Below are 24,241 nucleotides of genomic sequence, written 5' to 3' on the forward strand. Positions count from 1 at the left end.
GCCCCACGAAGATATGAGACTCAAAAGGCAGCCAGATGATTGAGGCTCATACACCCTCCTGAGCTGAGGAAAGGGCCAGGGGTCTAGGGCTTCAAAGGGGAAAATGCAATTTACAGGAAAGTGAGAAGAGGAAATGTTTGGGACACGTGTGCCAAGCAGATAAGTCTCTCAGGTGAAAAAGTTATCTGTGGTGTTAGCTCTCTTCCTGGTACAAGCCTCTTTCTAATGTAAATTTCCCTTACAAATGGGTAATTAATACTCAGTTTTCAGAGTTTCTCATGTGTCTGCAGTTTCTCAAAAATATCAGCTCAAAATAATAAATATACCAAAGAGGCATATTTGGAGATGGCACAATCTGCTCCCCTTCAACTGAGAAAATGCAGAGCTAGTCCCAAGCAGCCTTTGCTGGGGGCCCAGAAAATGAAAAGTGGTCACCAGCTGAGGCATGGGGTAGCCGTGGGGCGGGGAAGGGGACCATATTTTGGTATTCCTTTATTCATTCATTACCCTCTTACCAATCCACTTTTTTCCTTTTTAAACCTGTTTAGCCTATCAGCTCATCACTGTGGTGATCGCAGCAGCGGGAGGTGGGCTTCTACTCATCCTGGGCATCGCACTGATTGTTACCTGTTGCAGGTGAGTGCCAAGAGTCCACATTTTAATTCTCCTTCTTTGCCTGTGCTAAGCAAGGGTCATTTTTACCCCTTTTAAAGAACGTCTGGGGTGCTTTACAGTATTACATCGTAATGAATGACTGAACCATTTAAAAAAAGGAAAAAGGGAAATTCATGATAGGTAGTACCATCTGGGAAAGAAAAGGACAGCAAATGGGATTTTTACTAAAAGAGCACAAAAGCACAAGCAACAAAAGAAAAAGATAGATTGGACTTCATCAAAATTAAAACTTCTCTGCTTCAAAGAACACTATCAAGAAAGTGAAAAAGACAACCCACAGAAGGGGAGAAAGTATTTGCAACTCATCATCTAAACATCATATGAAATATATGCCCATATATAAAATATACAACTCAGTAGTAAAAAGGTGAAACCGCAGAACGCGTTTTGGGACTTAGTAGAGCGTAGGTTCTTATGTCTTGGTGCAAAAGAATTCAGCAAAGTGATAGATAAGAAGTGATTTATCAGAGTAGGACGCTTGTGAGGTTTACAAGCCTGTGGGCAAGAGGGTGCCACACTAAGAACTTAGTGGGCTCCAGTTTTATAATCAAAGGAAGAATAGGGAGGGGGAGAGGACCACTGTTGAGTGGACGTCACGCTTCCATCATCAGCTCCTCCACAGCAGGCGGGGGAGTTTTCTTGTCCCTACATGGTGAAGCCGGGACTGTCATGGCACTATTTAAATAAGCAGAAGGGTGGTAACATATGCTAAAAGTGGTAAATCATCTCAGGTTGTAGTATAATGTCATGTTTTCCCCGTATGTTTGTTTGTAGTGCATGCAAAGGAGCGTGTCCTAGGAATTATTAACTTACTGACCTTACTGGGCAGGATGTGGGTCTCATTTTACCGTTGTTTTACTGTTTGGGGGCATGTCTCAAGCTTCTGTGGCATGGTTTTGTTGCTAAGCAAGCCAGCTTGGTTTTGTGGTTAAGTAAACCTGCTTTCTTGAGTGATCGTTAACTTACAGGGGTCTCCCATGCTTTTTTCTTTACTTATCCTTTAGTGGGATTAACTATTTAATCACCGATTTTGTCCCTTTACTCTGTCCCTATCAAAGGCAACCCAATTAAAAGTGGGCAAGGAACCTGAATAGTCATTTCTCCAAAGAAGACACACAAATGCCCAATAAATATATGAAAAGATGCTCAATGTCATTATCCATCAGGGAAATGCTGTCCAAACTAACATCAGATACCACTTCACACCCACTAAGATGGCTACTAAAACAAACCAACAAAACCCAGAAAATAGCAAGTGTTGGTGAGAATGTGGGGAAAGTAGAACGCTCAGACACTGCTGGTGGAAACATAAAATGGTGTAGTCACTTCGAAAAAGCCTGGTAGTTCCTCAGAACGTTAAGCAGAACTGCCATCTGACCCAGCATTTCCACTCTTATACCAAGAGAAATGAAAACGGGTGTTCACACAGAACCACGTACACAAGTATTCATAGCAGCATTGTTCGTAATAGCCAAAAGGTGAAAATAACCCCAATGTCCATCAACTGATGGATAGATAAACAAAATGTGATATATCCATACAATGGAATATTACTTGACGTAAAAAGGAATGAAATACTGAAACACGCTATAACATGCGTGAACCTTGAAAATAGTATGCTATGTGAATTAAGCCAGTCACAAAAGGCCACATGTGTATGGTTCCATTTATTTGAATGTCCAAAATAGGCAAATCAAATAGAGACAGAAAGTAGATTGTCGGTTGCCTAGGCCTGGACGGGCAGGGGGAGAACTGGGGAGTAATGGCTAAGGCGTGTGGCGTTTCTTTCTGGGGTGATGAAATTGTTCCAAAGTTGCACAACTGATGGTTGCACAACTCTGAATATACTAAAAACCATTGACTTCTACTCTTTTTAAATAAAATTTTTGGCTGCCTTGAGTCTTCATTGCCGCACGCAGGCTTTTCTCTAGTTGTGGCGAGCGTGGGCCACTCTTCGTTGCAGTGCGCGGGCTTCTCGTTGCAGTGGCCTTTCCTGTTGCGGAGCGTGGCCTCTAGGGCGTGTGGGCTTCAGTAGTTGCGGCATGCGGGCTCAGTAGCTATGGCTCGCGGGCTCCAGAGCACAGGTTCAGTAGTCGTGGTGTATGGGCTTAGTTGCTCCGCGGCACGTGGGACCTTCCAGGACCAGGGCTCTAACCCATGTCCCCTGCATTGGCAGGCAGATTCCTAACCGCTGCGCCACCAGGGAAGCCCGACTTTTACACTTTAAATGGGAAAATTAAGAAGCAAACAAAGACGAAAGGGATTGCCTGGAATATTTAGCGGTGGAGAGGGGGCAGGCATATGGATGAGCAGACAGTAGTAAACTTGGCTCTAGGCTTCCTGGACAGCAGTGGGGCTGGGTTTCGATTGGAAAAGGAAGAAAAAGAAAGGAATTGGTTCCCTTCTCTGTGGTTATTCAGATAAGGGAAAACTCAGTCTTTTGATTTAGATGATAATAAATGGCAGGAATTATCCTGACATAGCAGTTGGAGGGGACCTACAAAATAGCAAGTTATCTTTTCAACCATTGACCCGAAGCACATTTTAAGATATCCTCTAAGATATCCTCTATCTCCAGGAATGCTGCAGAGAGCTAGCTGCTCCAACTGCCCATCTAGGGACGCAGGCCTCATGGTTCAGCCCATGCTTGTCATTCACAACGTTGCAATCAAAGCATCAGAGACAAACTGTGTGAGTGGAAATAAAAATCTGGGTAGGAGACTAGGAGCTAGAGAGATAGACTTTGAGTGCTCCAGGAGACAGAAGCCTCCTATCCGCTCAGTGTCCTGTACCAGGTAGTGTAGCCATTTGGGGAAAGAGAGCCTGTGACTATTGGTCCCTGGGAGGTCACTGTAAATCAGTAAGTCATCGTTTGAGACAAGATGCTCCAGCCCCCAGGGGGCAACACAATGGCAGGTCTGTTCTCAACTTGAAAGAAGGGACAACGCCTAAGCCCCATGCTGGACATTTGGTTTTAAGATCCTGAATGATTTGGTGCCTTCCCTAGAACATTTATTTACAGGAAAGCGAGGTATAGAGGGAGGAAACTCCAGATTATCTTACCCAGGACAAATACCACTAAAAATGTCTGATTCGAGGCCCATTACAGAAGGTGAATAACACATCCTCCGACAGTTTCCAGTCAGAGAACTCTCACCACTAGGGAACTTGTCCTAGGGTTTCCCTGCCCCGCTGACATGAGAGTCTGTATGGGTATGTACGCAGGTGGGCCTTTCTGCAAACAAAACATACTGTTTTCATGGTTCGTGAAGTAGCTTCATGCAGTGGAACAGCAGTGGCCGGGGAGTGGGAGGCCTGAATTCCAGCCCCAGCTTTACTAGTAGCCAACTGTGACCCCAGGACAAGTCACATCCTTCACAAAGCCAGAGTTGCCCCATCCCCAGAGCTCCTCAAGCAGGTTGGGAACTGCTGGACTAAAGAATCCTAAAGGCCCTTCCCACTGCAACATCTTCTGAATTTATGACTCTCGTTTCCCTGGCTGACCCCACGGTGCAGCGATGTCTGTCCCTCAGAACAGTCTAAATCTGCTCCACTGCAGCTGTCTTTGTCCTCTCTACCCACGATAACCTGCCCCTTTGGGTCGGAAGATTTTTTTGCATCTTTTTTTTGCACCTAATCGCATTTTTATAGGCAAATATTAAAATAATAACAACAATAGTAACATTCCTCAGTGGGCAGCTACAAAAATGTATAGTAGTATCTTTAGGTCTAATTTTCCTTGCAAAAAACTAGATGGTGCTTTCACAGTTAGCATTTCTTCACAGAACTTATTTCAATTTTCACAATTTTTTTACCTTGCAGAAAGAATAAAAACGACATAAGCAAGCTCATCTTCAAAAGTGGGGATTTCCAAATGTCCCCATATGCTGAGTACCCCAAGAACCCTCGCTCACAAGAATGGGGCCGAGAAGCTATTGAAATGCATGAGAATGGAAGTACCAAAAACCTCCTCCAGATGACGGATGTGTATTACTCGGTGTGTATTCCCATGCCCAGGTGACCTCCCAGCTCCAATTTCCTCGGAGGATTAAAGGGATTCTGTTTTTTCTGTTTGTTTTGGGGTTTTTTGTTTTGTTTTGTTTTCCTGGTCTCAACACGTGGCTTGCGGGATCTCAGTTCCCTGACCTGGGATTCAACCCGGGCCACGGCAGTGAAAGCCCGGAATCCTAACCACTAGGCAACCAGAGAACTCCCAACGGATTCTGTTTTGTTGTAGTAAAAGCACTCCAGCTCATTAAAGGTTAAAAAGAATGGTGACCTATGCCTCTTATTCACATAGTTTAATATTCAATTTACTTACTGTCTATTTGCATGGGATTTATTAGTTTCAACATTGAGCTATGAAGAGTATTTCCACAGAGCACGGTATGTACTTTATGAGGTTGAAGCAATAACCTTCTTGTCACTGAACTTGCTTTTAAGTTACAGGATTGGAAGGTAAAAGATAGAGAAAGAATTTAATGATATTTAGCCTTTGGCCCTTTCATTCTTATCTCTTGTCTGCCATGCTTTACATCACGTGGTTGGGTAGTTGAAACCGAGGGATTGGGAAAAGGTATAAAGAGAACAATTCAGTGTCATCCTGAATTGTCAGAGGTTTGGAAGATTCAGTAGGTCTTTAATAATTTGCTGTGTCCAGCCCTGGAGTGCATCATTTGGAAAGATGAGAGACCACCTGGAACCCTTGTTTCTTCTGTCCCACACTGAATAACCCATGTCATATTCCCACGCCTGCTCAGTTCTTTCATGTTACACTGCATCGGCCGTAAAGCAAACACAGGCGGTGATACCTGAGCTGAAAAACAAACAGCTGGCAAGTGACTTCTCCTGCCTTGCGGAGCTTAGAAGTATAGCAGTAAACGTGAAACCTTGCCCTAAGTCTTCAAGGGACTTAATAGCTTTAGGCAATCCTGTTAACAGACTGAACAACCACTCTGGTTGCTATGGAGATTAACCTGCGCGTTCAGACTTTGGATGGGAGGGGCATTCGTGCTAAGGAAGCTGTAGTTTCAATGGACTCTGAAAAATTTGAACCTGGCCTGGAGGAAGAACAAAAAGAAATAAGGGGAAAGATAAATGTAGATACAAAGATAGATCTAGTTTGAATGTTTCCGTTGATATTTACGCATAGGAGCTTTGCTTTACCCTCTGTTTGTCAGGAAAGTCTTTTTCCTCTGATAACTGCAGCCGTAACTAAGCAGGTGTCTCTCCCAGGGGTACCCACACACTTACAACCTTCACTAGGGGCTCCTCAGCCCCCAGGCAGCACCAGGACAGAGCAACTGACAGGCCTACAGCATCACAGGACCCACGTTTGCTGCGCGTTCCCAGGCCATTAGCTGAAGAGTCGTCTTAAGTAGATACACTCACAAACTTACATGAACCCCATTTTCATTTCAGACAGTAGGCTGAGCAGTCTGTAGAAGCAGAGCCTAAGCTGTCACCTGAGGGAGTGGGCTGTCCCTCACAGTGGCCTCAGGTGTACACTGGGCTCTCCTGGGATCCACATTATAATAAGCAGAAACTAGTGTTTTGTTTCTATAAGCCGACGTTTCTCCCTGAAGGAGGGCCTCCTCAAAGTAGCCAGGGCCTTCCCCAGGGGCTCCTTTTGCGTTAGGTAGGTAGTCACAACCCACTAAGCTGGGATCTGGTCAGAGACACCTGAGAATCAGCTGGCCTCCTGCTTTGGGGTCCTAACTCCACCTCTGACAGGTGGCCTTGTGAAGGTCAGTTCCCCATTCTCAGCAGGGACAATAGCTTTCTGCTAAATACCAGAGAGGATTTAAAGCCATTGTGCTTCGCAGAGAAACGCTTTTTTAAAAGTCAAAATGATAATCCGATAATAATTACTCTTGATAATAATCAAGATAATAGTTAACCCAAGTCTTTTCCTACGTTGGTATAAAACCACTGGGCTGCTCTTCGGACTTCCCTGGTGGCACAGCGGTTAAGAATCCACCTGCCAATGCAGGGGACACGGGTTCGAGCCCTGGTCCGGGAAGATCCCACATGCCGCAGAGCGACTAAGCCCGTGCACCACAACTACTGAGCCTGCGCTCTAGAGCCTGTAAGCCACAACTACGGAGCCCACGTGCCACAGCTACTGAAGCCCGCGCGCCTAGAGCCTGTGCTCCGCAACAAGAGAAGCCACCGCAATGAGAAGCCCGCGCACAGCAACGAAGACCCAACGCAGCCAAAAATAAATAAATAAATAAAATTTAATAAAATAAAATAAAAATGACTGGGCTGCTCTTGATTATGTAATGTTTCTAAAAACCCACTTTTAAAATATGGGCAAAGGGATCCCAGGTTCCATAAAGAGATGACCTGGGAGGTCCTGACTTCTAGGTCAGACCTTGCTCTGCTGTGTATAGCTGCCTCCGTCTTTAATTCGTCAAAATATAGCATTCATTGTTTCTTTTTTCTTAACTATTAAATTTAAACCCAAGAATAATAAACTGACTTTCCTTCTTTTCTCTTTGGCCACCAGCCTACAAGTGTAAGGAATCCTGAACTTGAACGAAATGGACTGTACCCGGCCTACACTGGATTGCCAGGATCGCGGCATTCTTGCATTTTCCCCGGACAGTATAACCCATCTTTCATCAGCGATGAGAGTAGGAGAAGAGACTACTTCTAAGTGCAGTAGAGAGAGGGGCCCCTTGCTGCGACTGCACCAGCGGAGCACCTCCCGCCGGCCGCTCCCAGGACTTGTGCAGCCACACCTGAGCGGCCAGTGGACGGGGGATGGGCGTGGGGGGTGCGACCACAGTGGAAGGGGACAGCTGGAGCCCGTGGACGTGGAGCTGCAGGCTGCTCATCCGGCACCTTCATTGCTGCTGTGAATGTGAACACGGGCCAGTACGGTAGAGTCCCCGCATGACTGCAGCTTGGCCGTGGCTTCGGGGTGACTGTTAATTAGGGCCGATCATCAGGTATCAGTGCAAGGACCCAGGTTTTCCTTAGTTTGCACTTTAGTAAATGCAAAAGTAGGGAGGGAGGTCTCCTTTTGGATGTTTCTCAAGACTGCTCCGGAAAGAAGGCCTCTTCTACTCGGGCACTTCCATAGGCCTCAATTTGGTGATTCATTTACAGCAAAATACTGGCTCTTCTGTTGTTTTCCTGCCCAGTAGCTACGTGCTGAACAACAGATGCCGATGGACATACCACTAGTGTTTGGAGATGCTGGAGGTTAACACACCCTCCTAAGTCGTCTCGTGCTACGTTCTCCAAACAAACCCCCAAATGAGGAACTGAAATTTGTGAGGTACAGCACACAATTCCAGTTTGTTTTCTTTAGTCAAGGTGACACATTTATCGAGGATTTTTTTTTTTTCCCTTTGCAGTTACATCTGGATCAGGGCAAAACAACTTCCATTTGGTTCTAGTTAGAGGCCCAGCAAGCACTGGATGAAGGCCCTGGTGGAAGGGTGCCATCCCTGAGGGCACTGCATGGTGCATGGGCTCTGACCTGCATCCTTGAGGCCGAGGCTGCTACATGTGGAGTAGAAGTGGAGAGCTCAGCGCAGGTTGGGTCTGAGCTGGTACTTCACCACTAATGGAGAAGCAGCTTTTGTTGTTGCCGCAGCTGAACATGGTTAGGGAAATGGGCTGAACAGGCGTATTCAATTTTCTGAAACACCAGTGCTTTGGGAAGCCGGGCGTGCGGTTCCTGAGAAAGAATACGGAGCTGGGCTGGAGCCACACGTGAGCCTGCTTACCCACCAGTGCGGCATCTTTGCTAGTAGCCCCGATCTCGTCCTCAAACTCAGTGTCGGTTGAGTGGTTCAGCCAACGGCTCAAAGCTATTTATTCATTGAAGAAATAACTTATTTTCTCTCAAACAGTAATTTGTAACTCTTTGTACTACTACGGAGTTCCCTCCAGAAACATGGGTATAATTCAAGTCAGCATTGGAGAACTAAAGACTTCTGGCCAGTTAGGGAGTTGAGCGTTGGCCTTGGGGAAGGAAATTCCACGAGTCTTACTTACGGTGGCTGAAACGTGGGTCCTGCGAGGGGGGCATATCCTGTGCTGTGCCTTTAACTGCTTCTTGTGGAACTGTGATCATTCTCATCTGCTTTTGAACATCCTGGTTCAGGATGAAGTGAAGAGAACACAAAGGTAAAAGAATCGTTCCCACCCTGAAGCTCGGAGCTCAGTGGCACCCACACTTCTGGAAATGGTGCAGCCTTTGGAGATGGTTCTGTCCCGGTCACGGTTGTTTCTTCAAGGTTCTCTAAGCTCTTCAGAATGAATCTAATCATTAGTCTTATGTAATTCTCGTCCAAACAGTTTTAAGTGCGAAATCCCGAGTCCCCTGGTCTCCACGAGTCACCATTTCCCTGCTGCAGCAGGAGTACTAGTCAGCTGTTGATACCACTTAGTAGTTTAAATTGCATTCACCTCATGAGATAGATACAAAAAGAATTCTGTTTTGTTAGTGGGTGCCAACTTAAAATTTCAGAGCATCCCCTTTTAGAAATCTCGAGTCTGGCCTCTTTCCGTGCAACCGAACGGCCGTCTGTGCCTCGTGGTCTTCCATCTAACTGGAGAGCTCAGGCTTCTTCACTCAGCACACCTGAGCCAGCAGGCTGGGGCCCGAGGGAGGCGGCTGCTTCCGGGCTTTGGCCGCAGAGCCTCGCTTGCCCCCCGGGACCCGGAGCCACAATGGAGGCTATCCCCAGGCATACACGCCCGCCGCCTCCAGCTGACCTGACAGCTGACAGATCATCGCCTGTGCCAGGGCCAGAAGCTATATGCTTCACGACATGAAGCATTCTGTCCCCAAAGCGTCCTGGAGCAGAATCTCAACATCCAGAAAAGAGTGTGCTGTAAGTTCCAAGAATGCTTTCCTGGGAGTGGCTTTTGTGCATGTGAAGTGGATTAAGAGTGCTGTTTTTCCTTTTACTGTGAGAAAGGGAGGCCCCCTGCAAGGTTGAGTTCACATCGTATCTGCAGTTTCTAGAGGCTTGCGGGGTTGGGGGCGGGTGTCAGTGCCAGTGCCGGCTGCTCTCCTGGGTAAGGAAGGGAGAGGCTGGCTTTGTTCCTGCTTGGGGTTAAACACCTCTAGAGGGTCCTCCCTGAGCCAAGACACAGCTGGTGGGGCAGCAGCCCCTGGGATGGGGGACAGGCTGGATGCACCCCTGGTGAGCAGAAGCCCTCCCCTCCAGCACAGGCGCTGTGTCAGCGCCTGTACCTGGAGTGTGAGAGCCCTGTGCACAGAAATGCCTGGGTCCTGCGTGGGAGCCCCACAGCGGGGGGCGCTGGAGGAAGCTGCCCATGAGACATTCAGACGTCTGTAGGGAAGAGTGAGGCCACGTGGAGCCCCATGTCCCGCAGCAGGCCGGAGCACGGTGACTCGCAAGGCAGGGAGGTGCTCACCGGGGCCTCCCAGCATCTGCAGGTTTTGTCGAAGCTCCAGAGGGTCTTATTTCTGGTGTCTTTTCCTCTTGCCCCGTGAGCCAGCCCAGGGCACTAGAGACAATTTAGAAAGCCTAAATAGTCTCAACAGACATCTCATGTGTTCCCACCACACCCAGGCTCTGTGCAGGGTACGTGGCCTCACTGCACCCTGGTGAGGTGGGTGCGAGAGAGCCCATTTCTCGGCTATGGGACCCTTCAGAGGGGGTAAGCACCTTGCCTTGGAGGGCCAGGACTCAAACCCTTCTGCCTGGCTTGTTCGTCTCGCTATACCTCTTGCCTCACCTCCCTGGCAGATGCCTCACCATCCAGTGTCAAAGAGAGCTGGAGAGAGTGGGCTTAAAATAAAAGTTGTTTATTTTAAGAACTTTCATATTATTAAACAGTAACTAAACTAATGCCATGAAGTACAAAAGCAAAATGTTGAAACAGTCCTTTCAGGTCTGTTGTTACATGTATTTCTTGGATGCTTGAGGCCATCATCAAGATAACAGTGGCTGGCTCATGCCTGTTAGCAAGAAGCATATTGGTACATGGCTTCGGTTGAAGGAGGTGTATGGTGATGACCTGGGTGTTTAACAGACACGGCCAGACTTAGACATCTGTCTGAGGGCTGCCTCGCCCTGCTCCCGTGGTGAGGCCACGTTTCCCACATATTGGAAGCATGTTTTTGTGAACATGATCCGAGTCTGGAACATATTCAGTTGAAATGTCTTAAATGCTGACAAATCTTCCTCCTTTGACAAAAGTTTGTTTTCAGAAGCAGCTAAGTCATTTAGAGCCAAAATTGCTGAGTGGATAGTGTAATCAAGCTGGCTGATAGCATTTGAGGTCCAAAACTAAGACGTAACTGTTAAGTTCTTAAAGAGGTCGTTCTTAACGTTAGCCCAAATGGGAGGGCAACATCTTTGCAAGATGAGGCTGGATGGCTGCCCACGAAAATGTCGTTGAAGGGTGATATTCACTCAGATGTGAAAGTTCCCAGAGCAGACACGTCAGGGTCACTCCTCACGTGTGGCTTCTGGGGGCCTCCATTAAGCCATCTTGCCCACTGGTGGTGCACCCAGGTGGGTGCCTGTAACTCCATGGATGCTGCCTGCAATAGCAAGAATGTTCAGGCCAGCTGCTTCTGGCTCAGTTTAGCCTAACACACCCCAAACTAGGGTTTTGACCCATGGTTCTGAGATACACTGATTTCAAAACTAGAGCGCTTCTTTGGAGAGAGGAAAAAAGCAAAGTTCAGTATCTCAGTATTTTGTATCTTACTGAAAACCACCTTTAGTATCAGAGATATTTTTTCTGTGTGAAAACTTTTGTGGGGATTAGAAGGGACATTTCATTTCCTTCTTCTTGACAAAGCGGCATTCTGAGGTTCTCATGTGCATTTTTGGAAATACATACCGTTTTGTAGAGTTGGCTGTCAAGTATATGCTCTTTTTTCTTTTTCTTTTCTTGGCTCCCCGGAGAAGGAAGCTGGTTAAACTACTAGAAAGATTAAAGTTTTAAATGTCAGTTAATTTGTTGTGCTAAAGTATCTTTTCAAGAGTGTTATAATCCATCCTGTTTGGTGTGAAGTGCTCACAGAAAACCCTGTGAAACCAAAGGGGACAATTGAGGTCTAAAAAAAAGACATATCTTAGACTGGCTCTGTTCTCGTGGCATTTTAAAGAGGATATTTAAAAGGACTGGCATATTAGATTCTAACTTTTTTTTTTCTTGGATACATAATAATGCACTTCAGGTGCAGAGTTCTTGGATAGGAAGGATGGGACTAGACAGGGATGGGATGGAACCTGTCTAGCTGGGAAACTAACCCAGGCTTCTGTATTACTTCGCCTGGTTTTTAAAAGATCTCTCATCATGGGGTGCTATGAGTTTTGTTAATGTTTGTGTTGCTGGATTTATGGTTAAATGAAGCATGTAGCTGGAAGATGAACTTTTGAGTTTTCACATTGTCCCCGATTTCTCTTTGCAGACCTTTAAACCTTAGCCCCTGGTTGATTGTGTTAAATCCATTATGAGAATGTTATTTAAAGTTGTATTATAATTGCAACCTCCACGAATTCTTCAGTACTGTAGCAGCAAAGTATTTGTAAGAATTTGATTATTTTTATACTTATATCCACTATAAGTCTGGCGTTCTAGTCAGTAAAATGATGCAATAAAATCAATATCATTTTCACTGTGTTTTTCTCGTGATAACAAACAAACCACAGCAGAGTGCAACAAGTTCATTTTTACGAGGGCATCATTTAAACAACGGAGCTGCACTGTGAAATCTTACATGGCACAAGTGAGGAAATACGCTTTTGATGATGGATGGATGGGCAGACGGATCAGGCATAGAACCTGCTTTTGTTTACTTTTCTTTCTGCTGGTTGGAAAGAGCCAGTAACCAGTTTTCAGACACGGAAGATTTCCTCCTCAGTGCCTCCCACCATCACTGTTCATATCTTGCAGGAGAAAGGAGAGTAAGCATATCCGTGCTCTATGGTGGAGAGAATCTAGAACTTTAAGGTGGTAGGCCGTGGGCCTTAGACTTACGTGGCCAGTGAATGGGGCCACGTGGCTGACATTTGTTCATTAATTAATTGCTTATTTGAGATTTGAGTGCCTTTTGTGGCAGGGATGGATGAGCCTTTCAGATGCTTTATGACAGTAACCTTGGCACTAGGAGAGGCCAATAATGGCAGCTCAGGACATGACGGTGACCTTTTGGTGGATTAGATCAGGGTTGCAGCCCATCAAACATCTCTCAATGGAAATAAACAGAAGCACTTTCCTCTCCTGACCCGGCTCCCCCTACGCTGCTTTCTGTCCCACCATTTAATCCCCACCTAAGACCTTAGCAGAACCCAGTACTGAACCTTGTTCATTTTCCTGCCCAGCTCAGCCAGACATTGTAAACATCACAGCATTTCCATACCCACTCTCCCCTGGGAACTGTTTAGGACTGAAAATGGGAGGACCTTCTGCTGTCCACCCGCAAGCTGGCCCTAGTACTTGTCCTACCTGTGCATCTCACCTGGCAATGTGCAGCCTCCACCTCAGGAGGGGATTTGCCAGTAAATAAAAATCTAAAAACTATTTTGAGACCCTTGGACTTAAAGAACTCCAGCAGTGCACAGTCATTTTCCAATTGTTTGAGAAGTAATGAAAGGTAAGGGGCACAATATATAGATTACATAGGGAAGAGTCCTCCTGTCTTGGATATTGATCAGCCAGGACAACTTTAAACCCCCAGAACTGGATGGTATCGTCATGAAGCCACCTGACGCAGCAAACGTGAACTTCAGATAAGAAACATACAAGGGAGAGGCCAGGGAAAAGAAATGCAGGTGGATTTTTATTGACCTCATGAAAACTTACAGCATCATCAGAAGGCCTGGGCTCTAACAGCTGGTACGAGACACTCCCTAACAGATTCCTGGCTCTTTTTCCCAGATCACGATGTGAGGCCCGAGTCCGCTCAGCTCTCTGAGCCTCAGTGTCCTGATCAGGGAAGTGGGGATAATAAGTGTTGCCTCCCAGAGTTGTTGTGAGGATGAAAAGGGAGAATTCACATGGAAACACACTGTAAATTACAAAGAAACATAACACAGATGGGTTCTCTTCAATAGGGCCATCCTGTCACCAAAAGAAAGACAGACAAGTACAGGATTAATGTGTCATTTCACTAGTAACTGGTCCTGAAGACCTTGGACTTGCCATCCAAGCTTTCTTGTCATTTCCCCTTCCCTCCTTCTCCAACCTGCTCCCCATATCATGAAGGGATTAATGGGTTAAAAATGGTAAGCTCTGTCCAGGTAGGAACCAAGTCTGTCCTGCTCAACGTGATATGCTCAGTACCTGGCACCTAGCAGGCATTCACTAAAACAAAGAATAGGTGGGTGGGTGGATAAATCGTCCAACAGGAGAAGTAAATTGAAGTTAAAGTTCCTGGAGATCTACCCCCTCCAGTAGCTGCAGGCTGACGACTAGCTGATGGTGGATGAATATGTAGCTATGACATGTAACTGAACAGGAACCCTTAGCAAAGATCTCTTGTAGCAAAGTTCAAGCAGGCATTTGCAGACCAAACACTAAAGATACACTAGAAAGCCCTTCAGCTGATGAATTATGGAACACCTGTATGATGAAATACCACTCAGGAAGAAATAGAAGGAACAAACTACCTCAACAGGCAGCAAAATGGATGGGTCTCAAAAACATTGTGCTGGGGGCTTCCCTGGTGGCGCAATGGTTGAGAGTCCGCCTGCCGATGCAGGGGACACGGGTTCGTGCCCCGGTCCGGGAGGATCCCCCGTGCCGCGGAGCAGCTGGGCCCGTGAGCCATGGCCGCTGAGCCTGCGCGTCCGGAGCCTGTGCTCCGCAGCGGGAGAGGCCACAACAGTGAGAGGCCCGCGTACCGCAAAAAAAAGAAAAAACAAAAACAAAAGCAAAAACATTGTGCTGAGTGACAAGAGCCAGCCATCAAAGGCTACACACTGTATGATTCCATTTATATTTCATTCTGGAAAAGACAAGATCATTGGGGCAGAAAACAGGTGAGTGGTTCCCTGGAGGTCGGGAAGGGGCTTTCTGCCGTTCACCAAATATTTCCAGCTTTCCTCCTGTCAGGCACCTGGTAGCCAAACTTCCCTACCCGCTTTGAAATATGGCCGTGTGTCTTGCTTTGGCCAAAGAAATGTGAAGGGAAGTGAAATGTGTCGCTTCTGGGAAGGCACTTTAAGAGCTGTGTGTGGTGGTCATTTCTCTTGCCTCAGCAGTCATGGAAATATCTACTGAGATGGAGCCACTATTGGCCTGGGACCCTGTGACTAAGAGCAACATAGCCTCGTTGCTGACTGGGCTTAGACACGAACACGAAAAGACGTTAACACTGGTTATTACCCTTGAGTGAATTGCTTGATTCCTAGTTCAACACCATGGGACATTTATATCATTAAAATTCTTCAACTAAGTTGTTTTAGGTTTGTTTTATAATAATTCAAATCAGAAACACTTATTCAGTAGCTAATATTTTCCAAGCCTGTTGTGTGAGAATTTGTGGTATGAATGAGCTTTTGAACCAGAGTAACCTAGATTTGAAACGCATTTCTACGGCTTATTAGCTGTGTGCCCTTGATAGATTTCTTAACCAAACTGATCCTGAGTTTACTCCTCTGTAAGATAGCAATAGTGAGGGCTTCCCTGGTGGCACAGTGGTTGAGAGTCCGCCTGCCGATGCAGGGGACGCGGGTTCGTGCCCCGGTCCGGGAAGATCCCACATGCCGCGGAGCGGCTGGGCCCGTGAGCCATGGCCGCTGAGCCTGCGCGTCCGGAGCCTGTGCTCCGCAACGGGAGAGGCCACAGCAGTAAGAGGCCTGCGTACCGCAAAAAAAAAAAAAAAAAAAAAGTCCCTTATTTTATGAAAAAATGATAATAGCAGATGGCAGCTTATTTTTTAGTACCCATGCTTCTTCAGCAAGCACCTCTGTCAGTCCCCTTCACATCACTAGTTTTTTAAAACCTTTAAATCTAGGAACCACTGACCTGGTCCAGCCCTGGATTTTACAAAAGAGGAAACTGAGGCCCAGGGAAGCTGAAGACTGTTACTTTTCCCAATGTTTCCCAGTGTCACTGGTTGTACTTTGCCAGACAGAAGCATCATCGTGCAGTGGGAGAGAATAACGCAGGTTCTAGAGACAGATCTGGATACAAGTCCTGGGCTCCAGTGAACTGCTCACAAGGATAATGCCTTGAGAAAGCTATGTCATTCCTACATCTTAGTAGTTGGTGGGGTTTTTTTTCCATTTTTAAGACCAGGTTAGTGTCATGTATATAAAGGAAGTCCCCTTCGAGAGGGTTGAATCTGGCTAGTCTCACACTTCTTCACAGCAACATGCAAAGCTTGAAGGCATGAAGCAATATCTATAAGGTTTTCCTCTTAGTCAAAGCAATAGGCAGAGATCGTCCAAAAGAAAAGATCTCAGGGAACCCAGCACCCAAGAAAAACCACTCCATAGTGAAGTCCTGCCAACCAAGAGAGGAACAAAAACACTGAATTGGGGAATGGAGAAGCTACGAGGGATATGTGTTGGATCTGTCTAGATAGAGAATTAAGACACGGAATTAAGAAAATGAAAGAATTAAGATTTGGAAATAGAATATAAATGTTACAAAACCCTGACAAAGTAAAAATAATACAAGTAACCAAAACAGAAGGTATAGGAGAATAAGATGCTCTTTGCCTTGTTTTTCATAGCTGGTACATCAATCCATACTGTTTAAAGTTAAATAATAAGCTTTTTAAAATAACATATCTATTATGGATTTTCACAGTATTTTTTTCTTGATCTTGGAGGAGTGTCCTTGGAATTAATATCTCTTAAAGACATCTTTTGAAGTTTAGCAATCATTTCATTTTCACTTCCACTGATTTTTCTTCTGTTAATTCAAATTAAAAACTAAATGTCTTGTTGCAATTGAAAAATAGTTTCTATGTTGTGATCTCATGCTTAAAAAATTATACCTACTCACCTATCTATCTCCGCCTATTCTCTCTCTCCCCCACTATCCGTCTACAAGCACGGAGAGAGCTGTCTCACCTGGCGTCCTCTAAATGTTAACGCTGGTTACTGGATCGTGGGTACTTTTCCTTTCTTCTTTATGCTTTTCCATGTTGCTTGAATTTATCTTAACAAACATGAGTTATTTTAGTAAGAGCAATAAAATTATTCATTTAAAAAATGAAATGAGGACAATAATATGTAACTTTCAGAACTGTCAAAAGAACGTATATGTGTGTATGTATATGTGTATATATATGTATGTATATGTGTGGATATAGACATACAGATATAGATATCCTAACAGAGTTCTTGGCATACTGTAGGCACTCAGTAGGTGCAAGGCACTATTATTATTACTTTCTTGGAGAGAGAAAAGTGTTAAATCCTGACTGAAGTAATCTCCTGTGTTAGTTGGGGTTCTTGGTTGCAGAGATGAGCATCCACTCTGTCTTATTAAAGGACATCAGATGTCTCACAGAATCTCCAGGAGGGACTTGGAAGATCCCCAGAGGAGAACAATGGCCAGATCACCTTGCGGGAATGAGCCCTCCAGCAAAGACAACCCCTCTGCCACCACTGCTCCACCCAGACCCCACAGCTTACACCACTGCCCCCAGGCATGATACTGGCACCTTAGGTTTCTGCGTCTGAAAGACAGAAAAGTAGACACCATCTGGTGCTGCTACCTTTTATTTCCTCTTCCAAATACAAGTCATGTGCAGGTGCCTCTGGTTTATGGTGCTAAGTCATAGGCCTGCACCCCACAGACAAGAGAGGCTGTGAAAGCAAGGTCTTGGCTTCTATCTTGGTGTGGCAGGTCTTGTGATGGGGGAGATCCCCAAGTACAGGAAGGGTCGTCCAAGGTGCTGAGTGGTCTCAAACAGGGCAAACACTCCGAAGTATCGACCATACCTCCAAGTATCCCTTACAAAGCTTGGTGAGACAAAGACTAAAAGGATTCCAAGAGCACTTGAAAATTATGGTATATTGTTTCTTCACTCACTCAAAGGTTCTGCTAATTCATTGAAATATATTTATGTACAGTAGGCCCTTCATATCCAGGAGTTCCACCAACCATGGACTGAAAAAAAATTTTTTTAATTCCATAGAGTTCCAAAGAGCAAAACTTGAATTTGCTGCTCACTGACAACTATTTATATAAATACTATATATATAGTATTTACAGCTATTTTCATAGCATTTACATTGTATTAGGTATTATATGTAATCTAGAGATGATTTGAAGTACATGAGGGGGGGAAACTCCCTGGCAGTCCAGTGGTTAGGACTCGGCGCTTTCATTGCCATGGGCCTGGGTTCAGTCCCTGGTTGGGGGCTAAGATCCTGTAAGCTGTGCAGCATGGCCAAAAAATAAAATAAAAAAAATTTAAAAAGTATGTAGGAGGATGCTTATAGGTTACGTGAAAATATTACGTTATTTTATATAAGGAACTTGAGCATTCTCAGGTTTTGGTACCTATGGGGGGTGGGGTCCTCAAACCAACCCCACACAGATACCAAAGGACCACTATAAAATTCTAAAACCTCAGCGAAGGGGCTCATTATCCAATGTAAACAGTGTTATCAGAGACCTCTCAATTCTTAGCTGAAAAAAGGTAGAGAGGTTTTTTGTTTTGTTTTTTTTCATTCTTTTTAACATCTTTATTGGAATATAATTGCTCTACATTGTTGTGTTAGTTGCTGCTGTATAACAAAGTGAATCAGCTATGCATATACATATATCCCCATATCCCCTCCCTCTTGCATCTCCCTGCCACCCTCCCTATCCCACCCCTAGGGATAGAGTTTTTATAAAAAAATATAAACTGTGTATAAAGAAAAATATTAAAAATCAAAGAATAAGGATTTACAGCAAATATGACAGAATGAGGGTTAATATATCTTGATGTTCCTAAACCCATACAAATTAATTTTAAAAAGAAAGGAAACCACTAAGAACCCAAGAGATACATGGGCAAAGGACATGCACAGATGATTGACTAAGGAGAAAGTGCAAGAAGACACATGGTCTGAAAAATGTTAACACGTGTAGCTGGAAAGGAAGGGAGACTACCCGTGCCTGGGCACCAAGCATCTTGCATACAGTTTTATTTCATCCTCACAACCATAGTCATGTTAGATGCCATAATCTAAGTTATAAATGAGGAAACTTGAGGTTCAGAAGGGTCGGGTAGCTTATTGACCAATATCAACTGGCAAAGCTGAAACTGACCCCATGACGACTGTCAGGCTCCAAAGACTAGGGACTTTCCACTCACCAAGCTGCCTCTCTAGTGATTGTTGTGAATCAAAGCAAACTCTTTTCACCTATTAAATTATCAAAATCTAATGCTGATGAGAGTATGATGGAAGAGTCATTCTCATAAGAGATTATGGGTGGGTGAGTAAATTAACAAAACCCTTTGAACTCTGTCAAGACTTATTAAGAGTCATAAAAATGTTGATTTCCATTGACCCAGTCATTCACTTTGGGGGAATCTTCTCTCAGGGAATAATTCAATATGTGGAAAGAGTTGTGGGCAAAAAGATGTTCATCATGGATTTATAAGAGTGAACAATCGGAAATAACCTAAATGTCGAGAATTGTCTAACTAAACTGGTAAATGTTTACTTTCCGCTTAATAGAATATTATATAGCTATTATAAACATTTGTTATATTATGAAGTGAAAAGGAAAGCAATTATTTCAAATAGTTTTAAAAATAAACCCTTTGATATCAGGATTAAGAAGTGAAGAAATGAAGGAGCTTCTACTTTTTATATTTATATATTCCTGGAATTTTTAAATTTTATTTTATTTACTTGTTTTATTGGCTGCGTTGTGTCTTTGTTGCTGTGCACAGGCTTTTCTCTAGTTGCGGTGAGTGGGGGCTACTCTTCGTTGTGGTGCATAGGCTTCTCATTATGGTGGCTTCTCTTGTTGCGGAGCACAGAGAAGTGTGCTCTAGACACACAGGCTTCAGTAGTTTTGGTGCACGGGCTTAGTTGCTCCACGGCATGTGGGATCTTCCTGGACCAGGGATTGAACCTGTGTCCCCAGCATTGGCAGGCAGATTCTTAACCACTGTGCCACCAGAGAAGTCCCTGGAATTCTTTTTCTCCCCTTGGAATTTTTTAATTAAATATTTTATAATTAAAAAAAATAAGGGGTACAAGATGGCGGAGTAGAAGGACGTGCTCTCACTCCCTCTTGCAAGAACACCGGAATCACAACTAACTGCTGAACAATCATTGACAGGAAGACACTGGAACTCATCAAAAAAGATACCCCACATCCAAACACAAAGGAGAAGCCACAATGAGACGGTAGGAGGGGCGCAATCACAATAAAATCAAATCCCATAACTGCTGGGTGGGTGACCACAAACTGGAGAACACTTATACCACAGAAGTCCACCCACTGGAGTGAAGGTTCTGAGCCCCACGTCAGGCTTCTGAACCTGGGGGGTCTGGCATCAGGAGGAGGAATTCCTAGAGAATCAGACTTTGAAGGGTAGTAGGATTTGATTGCAAGACTTCAACAGGAGTGGGGACAAGAGAGACTCCACTCTTGGAGGGCACACACAGAGTAGTATGCACATCAGGACCCAGGGGAAGAAGCAGTGACCCCATAGAGACTGAACCAGACCTACCTGCTAGTGTTGGGGGTCTCCTGCAGAGAGAGGGAGTGGCTCTGTCTCACTGTGAGGACAAGGACACTGTCAGCAGAAGTTCTGGGAAGTACTCCTTGGCATGAGCCCTCCCAGAGTCTGCCATTAGCCCCACCAAAGACCCTGGGTAGGCTCCAGTGTTGGGTCGCCTCAGGCCAAACGACCAACAGGGAGGGGACCCAGCCCCACCCATCAGCAGACAAGATTAAAGTTTTACTCAGCTCTGCCTACCAGAGCAACAGCCAGCTACCCACCACCAGTCCCTCCCATCAGGAAACTTGCACAAGCCTTTTAGATAGCCTCATCCACCAGAGGGCAGACAGCAAAAGCAAGAAGAGCTACAATCCTGCAGCCTGTGGAATAAAAACCACATCCATAGAAAGATAGACAAGATGAAAAGGCAGAGGGCTATTTACCAGATGAAGGAACAAGATAAAACCCCAGAAAAACAACTAAATGAAGTGGAGATAGGCAACCTTCCAGAAAAAGAATTCAGAATAATAATAGTGAAGGTGATCCAGGACCTCAGAAAAAGAATAGAGGCAAAGATCGAGAAGATGCAAGAAACGTTTAACAAAGACGTAGAAGAAGTAAAGAACAAACAAACAGAGATGAACAATACAATAATTGAAATGAAGAATACACTAGAAGGCATGAAAAGCAGAATAACTGAGACAGAAGAACAGATAAGTGACCTGGAAGACAGAATGGTGGAATTCACTGCTGCAGAACAGAATAAAGAAAAAGGAATGACAAGAAATGAAGACAGCTTAAGAGAGCTCTGGGACAACATTAAACGCAACAACATTCACATTATAGGGGTCCCAGAAGGAGAAGAGAGAGAGAAAGGGCCCGAGAAAATATCTGAGGAGATTATAGTCAAAAACTTCCCTAATATGGGAAAGGAAATAGCCACCCAAGGTCAGGAAGCACAGAGAGTCCCATACAGGATAAACCCAAGGAGAAACACACCAAGACACATAGTAATCAAATTGGCAAAAATTAAAAGACAAAGAAAAATTATTGAAAGCAGCAAGGGAAAAATGACAAATAACATACAAGGGAACTCCCATAAGGTTAACAGCTGATTTCTCAGCAGAAACTCTACAAGCCAGAAGGAGTGGTATGATATATTTAAAGTGATGAAAGGGAAAAACCTACAACCAAGATTACTCTACCTGGCAAGGATCTCATTCAGATTCTATGGAGAAGTCAAAAGCTTTACAGAGAAGCAAAAGCTAAGAGAATTCAGCACCACAAAACCAGCTCTACAACAAATGCTAAAGGAACCTCTCTAAGTAGGAAACACAAGAGAAGAAAAGGACCTACAAAAACAAACCCAAAACGATTTAGAAAATGGTAATAGGAACATACATATCGATAATTACCTTAAATGTGAATGGATTAAATGCTCCAACCAAAAGACACAGGCTCGCTGAGTGGATACAAAAACAAGACCCATATATATGCTGTCTACAAGAGACCAACTTCAGAGCTAGGGACACATACAGACTGAAACTGAGGGGATGGAAAAAGATATTCCATACAAATGGAAATCAAAAGAAAACTGGAGTAGCAAAACTCATATCAGATAAAATAGACTTTAAAATAAAGAATGTTACAAGAGACAAGGAAGGACACTACATAATGGTCAAGGTATCAATCCAAGAAGAAGATATAACAATTATAAATATATATGCACCCAACATAGGAGCACCTCAATACATAAGGCAACTGCTAACAGCTCTAAAAGAGGAACTCGACAGTGACATAATAATAGTGGGGGACTTTAACACCTCACTAACACCAATGGACAGATCCTCCAAACAGAAAATTAATAAGGAAACACAAGCTTTAAGTGACACTATAGACCAGATAGATTTAATTGATATTTATAGGACATTCCATCCAAAAACAGCAGATTACACTTTCTTCTCAAGTGGGCACAGAACATTCTCCAGGATAGATCATGTCTTGGGTCACAAATCAAGCCTCAGTAAATTTAAGAAAACTGAAATCATATGAAGCATCTCTTCTGACCACAGAGCTATGAGATTAGAAATCAATTACAGGGAAAAAAAAGGTAAAAAACACAGACACATGGAGGCTAAACAATACGTTACTAAATAACCAAGTGATCACTGAAGAAATCCAAGAGGAAATCAAAAAATACCTAGAGACAAATGACAATGAAAACACAACGATCGAAAACCTGTGGGATGCAGCAAAAGCAGTTCTAAGAGGGAAGTTTATAGGTATACAAGCCTACCTCAAGAAACAAGAATCATCTCAAATAAACAATCTAACCTTAAACCTAAAGGAACTAGAGAAAGAAGAACAAACAAAACCCAAAGTTAGCAGAAGGAAATAAATCCTAAAGATCAGAGCAGAAATAAATGAAATAGAAACAAAGAAAACAATAGCCAACATCAATAAAACTAAAAGCTGGTTCTTTGAGAAGATAAACAGAATTGATAAACCTTTAGCCAGACTCATCAAGAGAAAGAGGGAGAGGACTCAAATCAATAAAATTAGAAAGGAAAAAGGAGAAGTTACAACAGACACCACAGAAATACAAAGCATCCTAAGAAACTACTACAAGCAGCTCTATGCCAATAAAATGGACAACCTGGAAGAAATGGACAAAATTCTTAGAAAGGTATAACCTCCCAGGACTGAACCAGGAAGAAATAGAAAATATGAACAGACCAATCACAAGTTATGAAATTGAAACTGTGATTAAAAAGCTTCCAACAAACAAAAGTCCAGGACCAGATGGCTTCACAGGTGAATTCTATCAAACAATTAGAGAAGATCTAACACCCATCCTTTTCAAACTCTTCCAAAAAATTGCAGAGGAAGGACCACTCCCAAACTCATTCTAGGAGGCCACCATCACCCTGATACCAAAACCAGACAAAGATACTACAAAAAAAGAAAGTGACAGACCAATATCACTGATGAATATAGATGCAAAAATCCTCAACGAAATACTAGCAAACAGAATCCAACAACACATTAAAAGGATCATACACCATGATCAAGTGGGATTTATCCCAGGGATGCAAGGATTCTTCAATATATGCAAATCAGTCAATGTGATACACCATATTAACAAATTGAAGAATAAAAACCATATGATCATCTCAATAGATGCAGAAAAAGCTTTTCACAAACTTCAACATCCATTTATGATAAACACTCTCCAGAAAGTGGGCATAGAGGGAACCTACCTCAACATAATAAAGGCCATATATGACAAACCCACAGCAAACATCATTCTCAATGGTGAAAAACTTAAAGCATTTCCTCTGAGATTAGGAAAAAGACAATGATGTCCACTGTCACTGCTATTATTCAGCATAGCTTTGGAAGTCCTAGCCTCAGCAATCAGAGAAGAAAAAGAAATAAAAGGAATACAAATTGGAAAAGAAGAAGTAAAATTGTCACTGTTTGCAGATGACATGGTACTATACATAGAGAATCCTAAAGATGCCACCAGAAACTACTAGAGCTAATCAATGAATTTGGTAAAGTTTCAGGATACAAAATTAAGGCACAGAAATCTCTTGCATTCCTATACACTAATGATGAAAAATCTGAAAGAGAAATTAAGGAAACACTCCCATTTACCATTGCAACAAAAAGAATAAAATGCCTAGGAATAAACCTACCTAGGGAGACAAAAGACCTGTATGCAGAAAACTATAAGACACTGATGAAAGAAATTAAAGATGTTACCAACAGAAGGAGAGATATACCAAGCTCTTGGACTGGAAGAATATTGTGAAAATGACTATACTACCCAAAGCAACCTACAGGTTCAATGCAACCCCTATCAAATTACCAATGGCATTTTTTACAGAACTAGAACAAAAAATCTTAAAATTTGTATGG

General features: G+C 43.8%; 1 protein-coding gene across 1 annotated transcript in view; it reads left to right on the forward strand.

The window, feature by feature from the left end:
* HEG1 (heart development protein with EGF like domains 1) overlaps positions 1 to 7,336 on the forward strand; it is a 76,872-nt gene extending 69,536 nt beyond the window's left edge. The window contains exons 15-17 of the mRNA XM_065876859.1: positions 549 to 636; positions 4,498 to 4,672; positions 7,187 to 7,336. Of these exons, the coding sequence (XP_065732931.1) occupies positions 549 to 636; positions 4,498 to 4,672; positions 7,187 to 7,336 (413 nt within the window). The remainder of the gene's footprint in view (positions 1 to 548; positions 637 to 4,497; positions 4,673 to 7,186) is intronic.
* Positions 7,337 to 24,241: the final 16,905 nt, after the last annotated feature.

Source organism: Phocoena phocoena, chromosome 4 (assembly GCF_963924675.1).
Source record: "Phocoena phocoena chromosome 4, mPhoPho1.1, whole genome shotgun sequence".
NCBI classification, from domain to species: domain Eukaryota; kingdom Metazoa; phylum Chordata; class Mammalia; order Artiodactyla; family Phocoenidae; genus Phocoena; species Phocoena phocoena.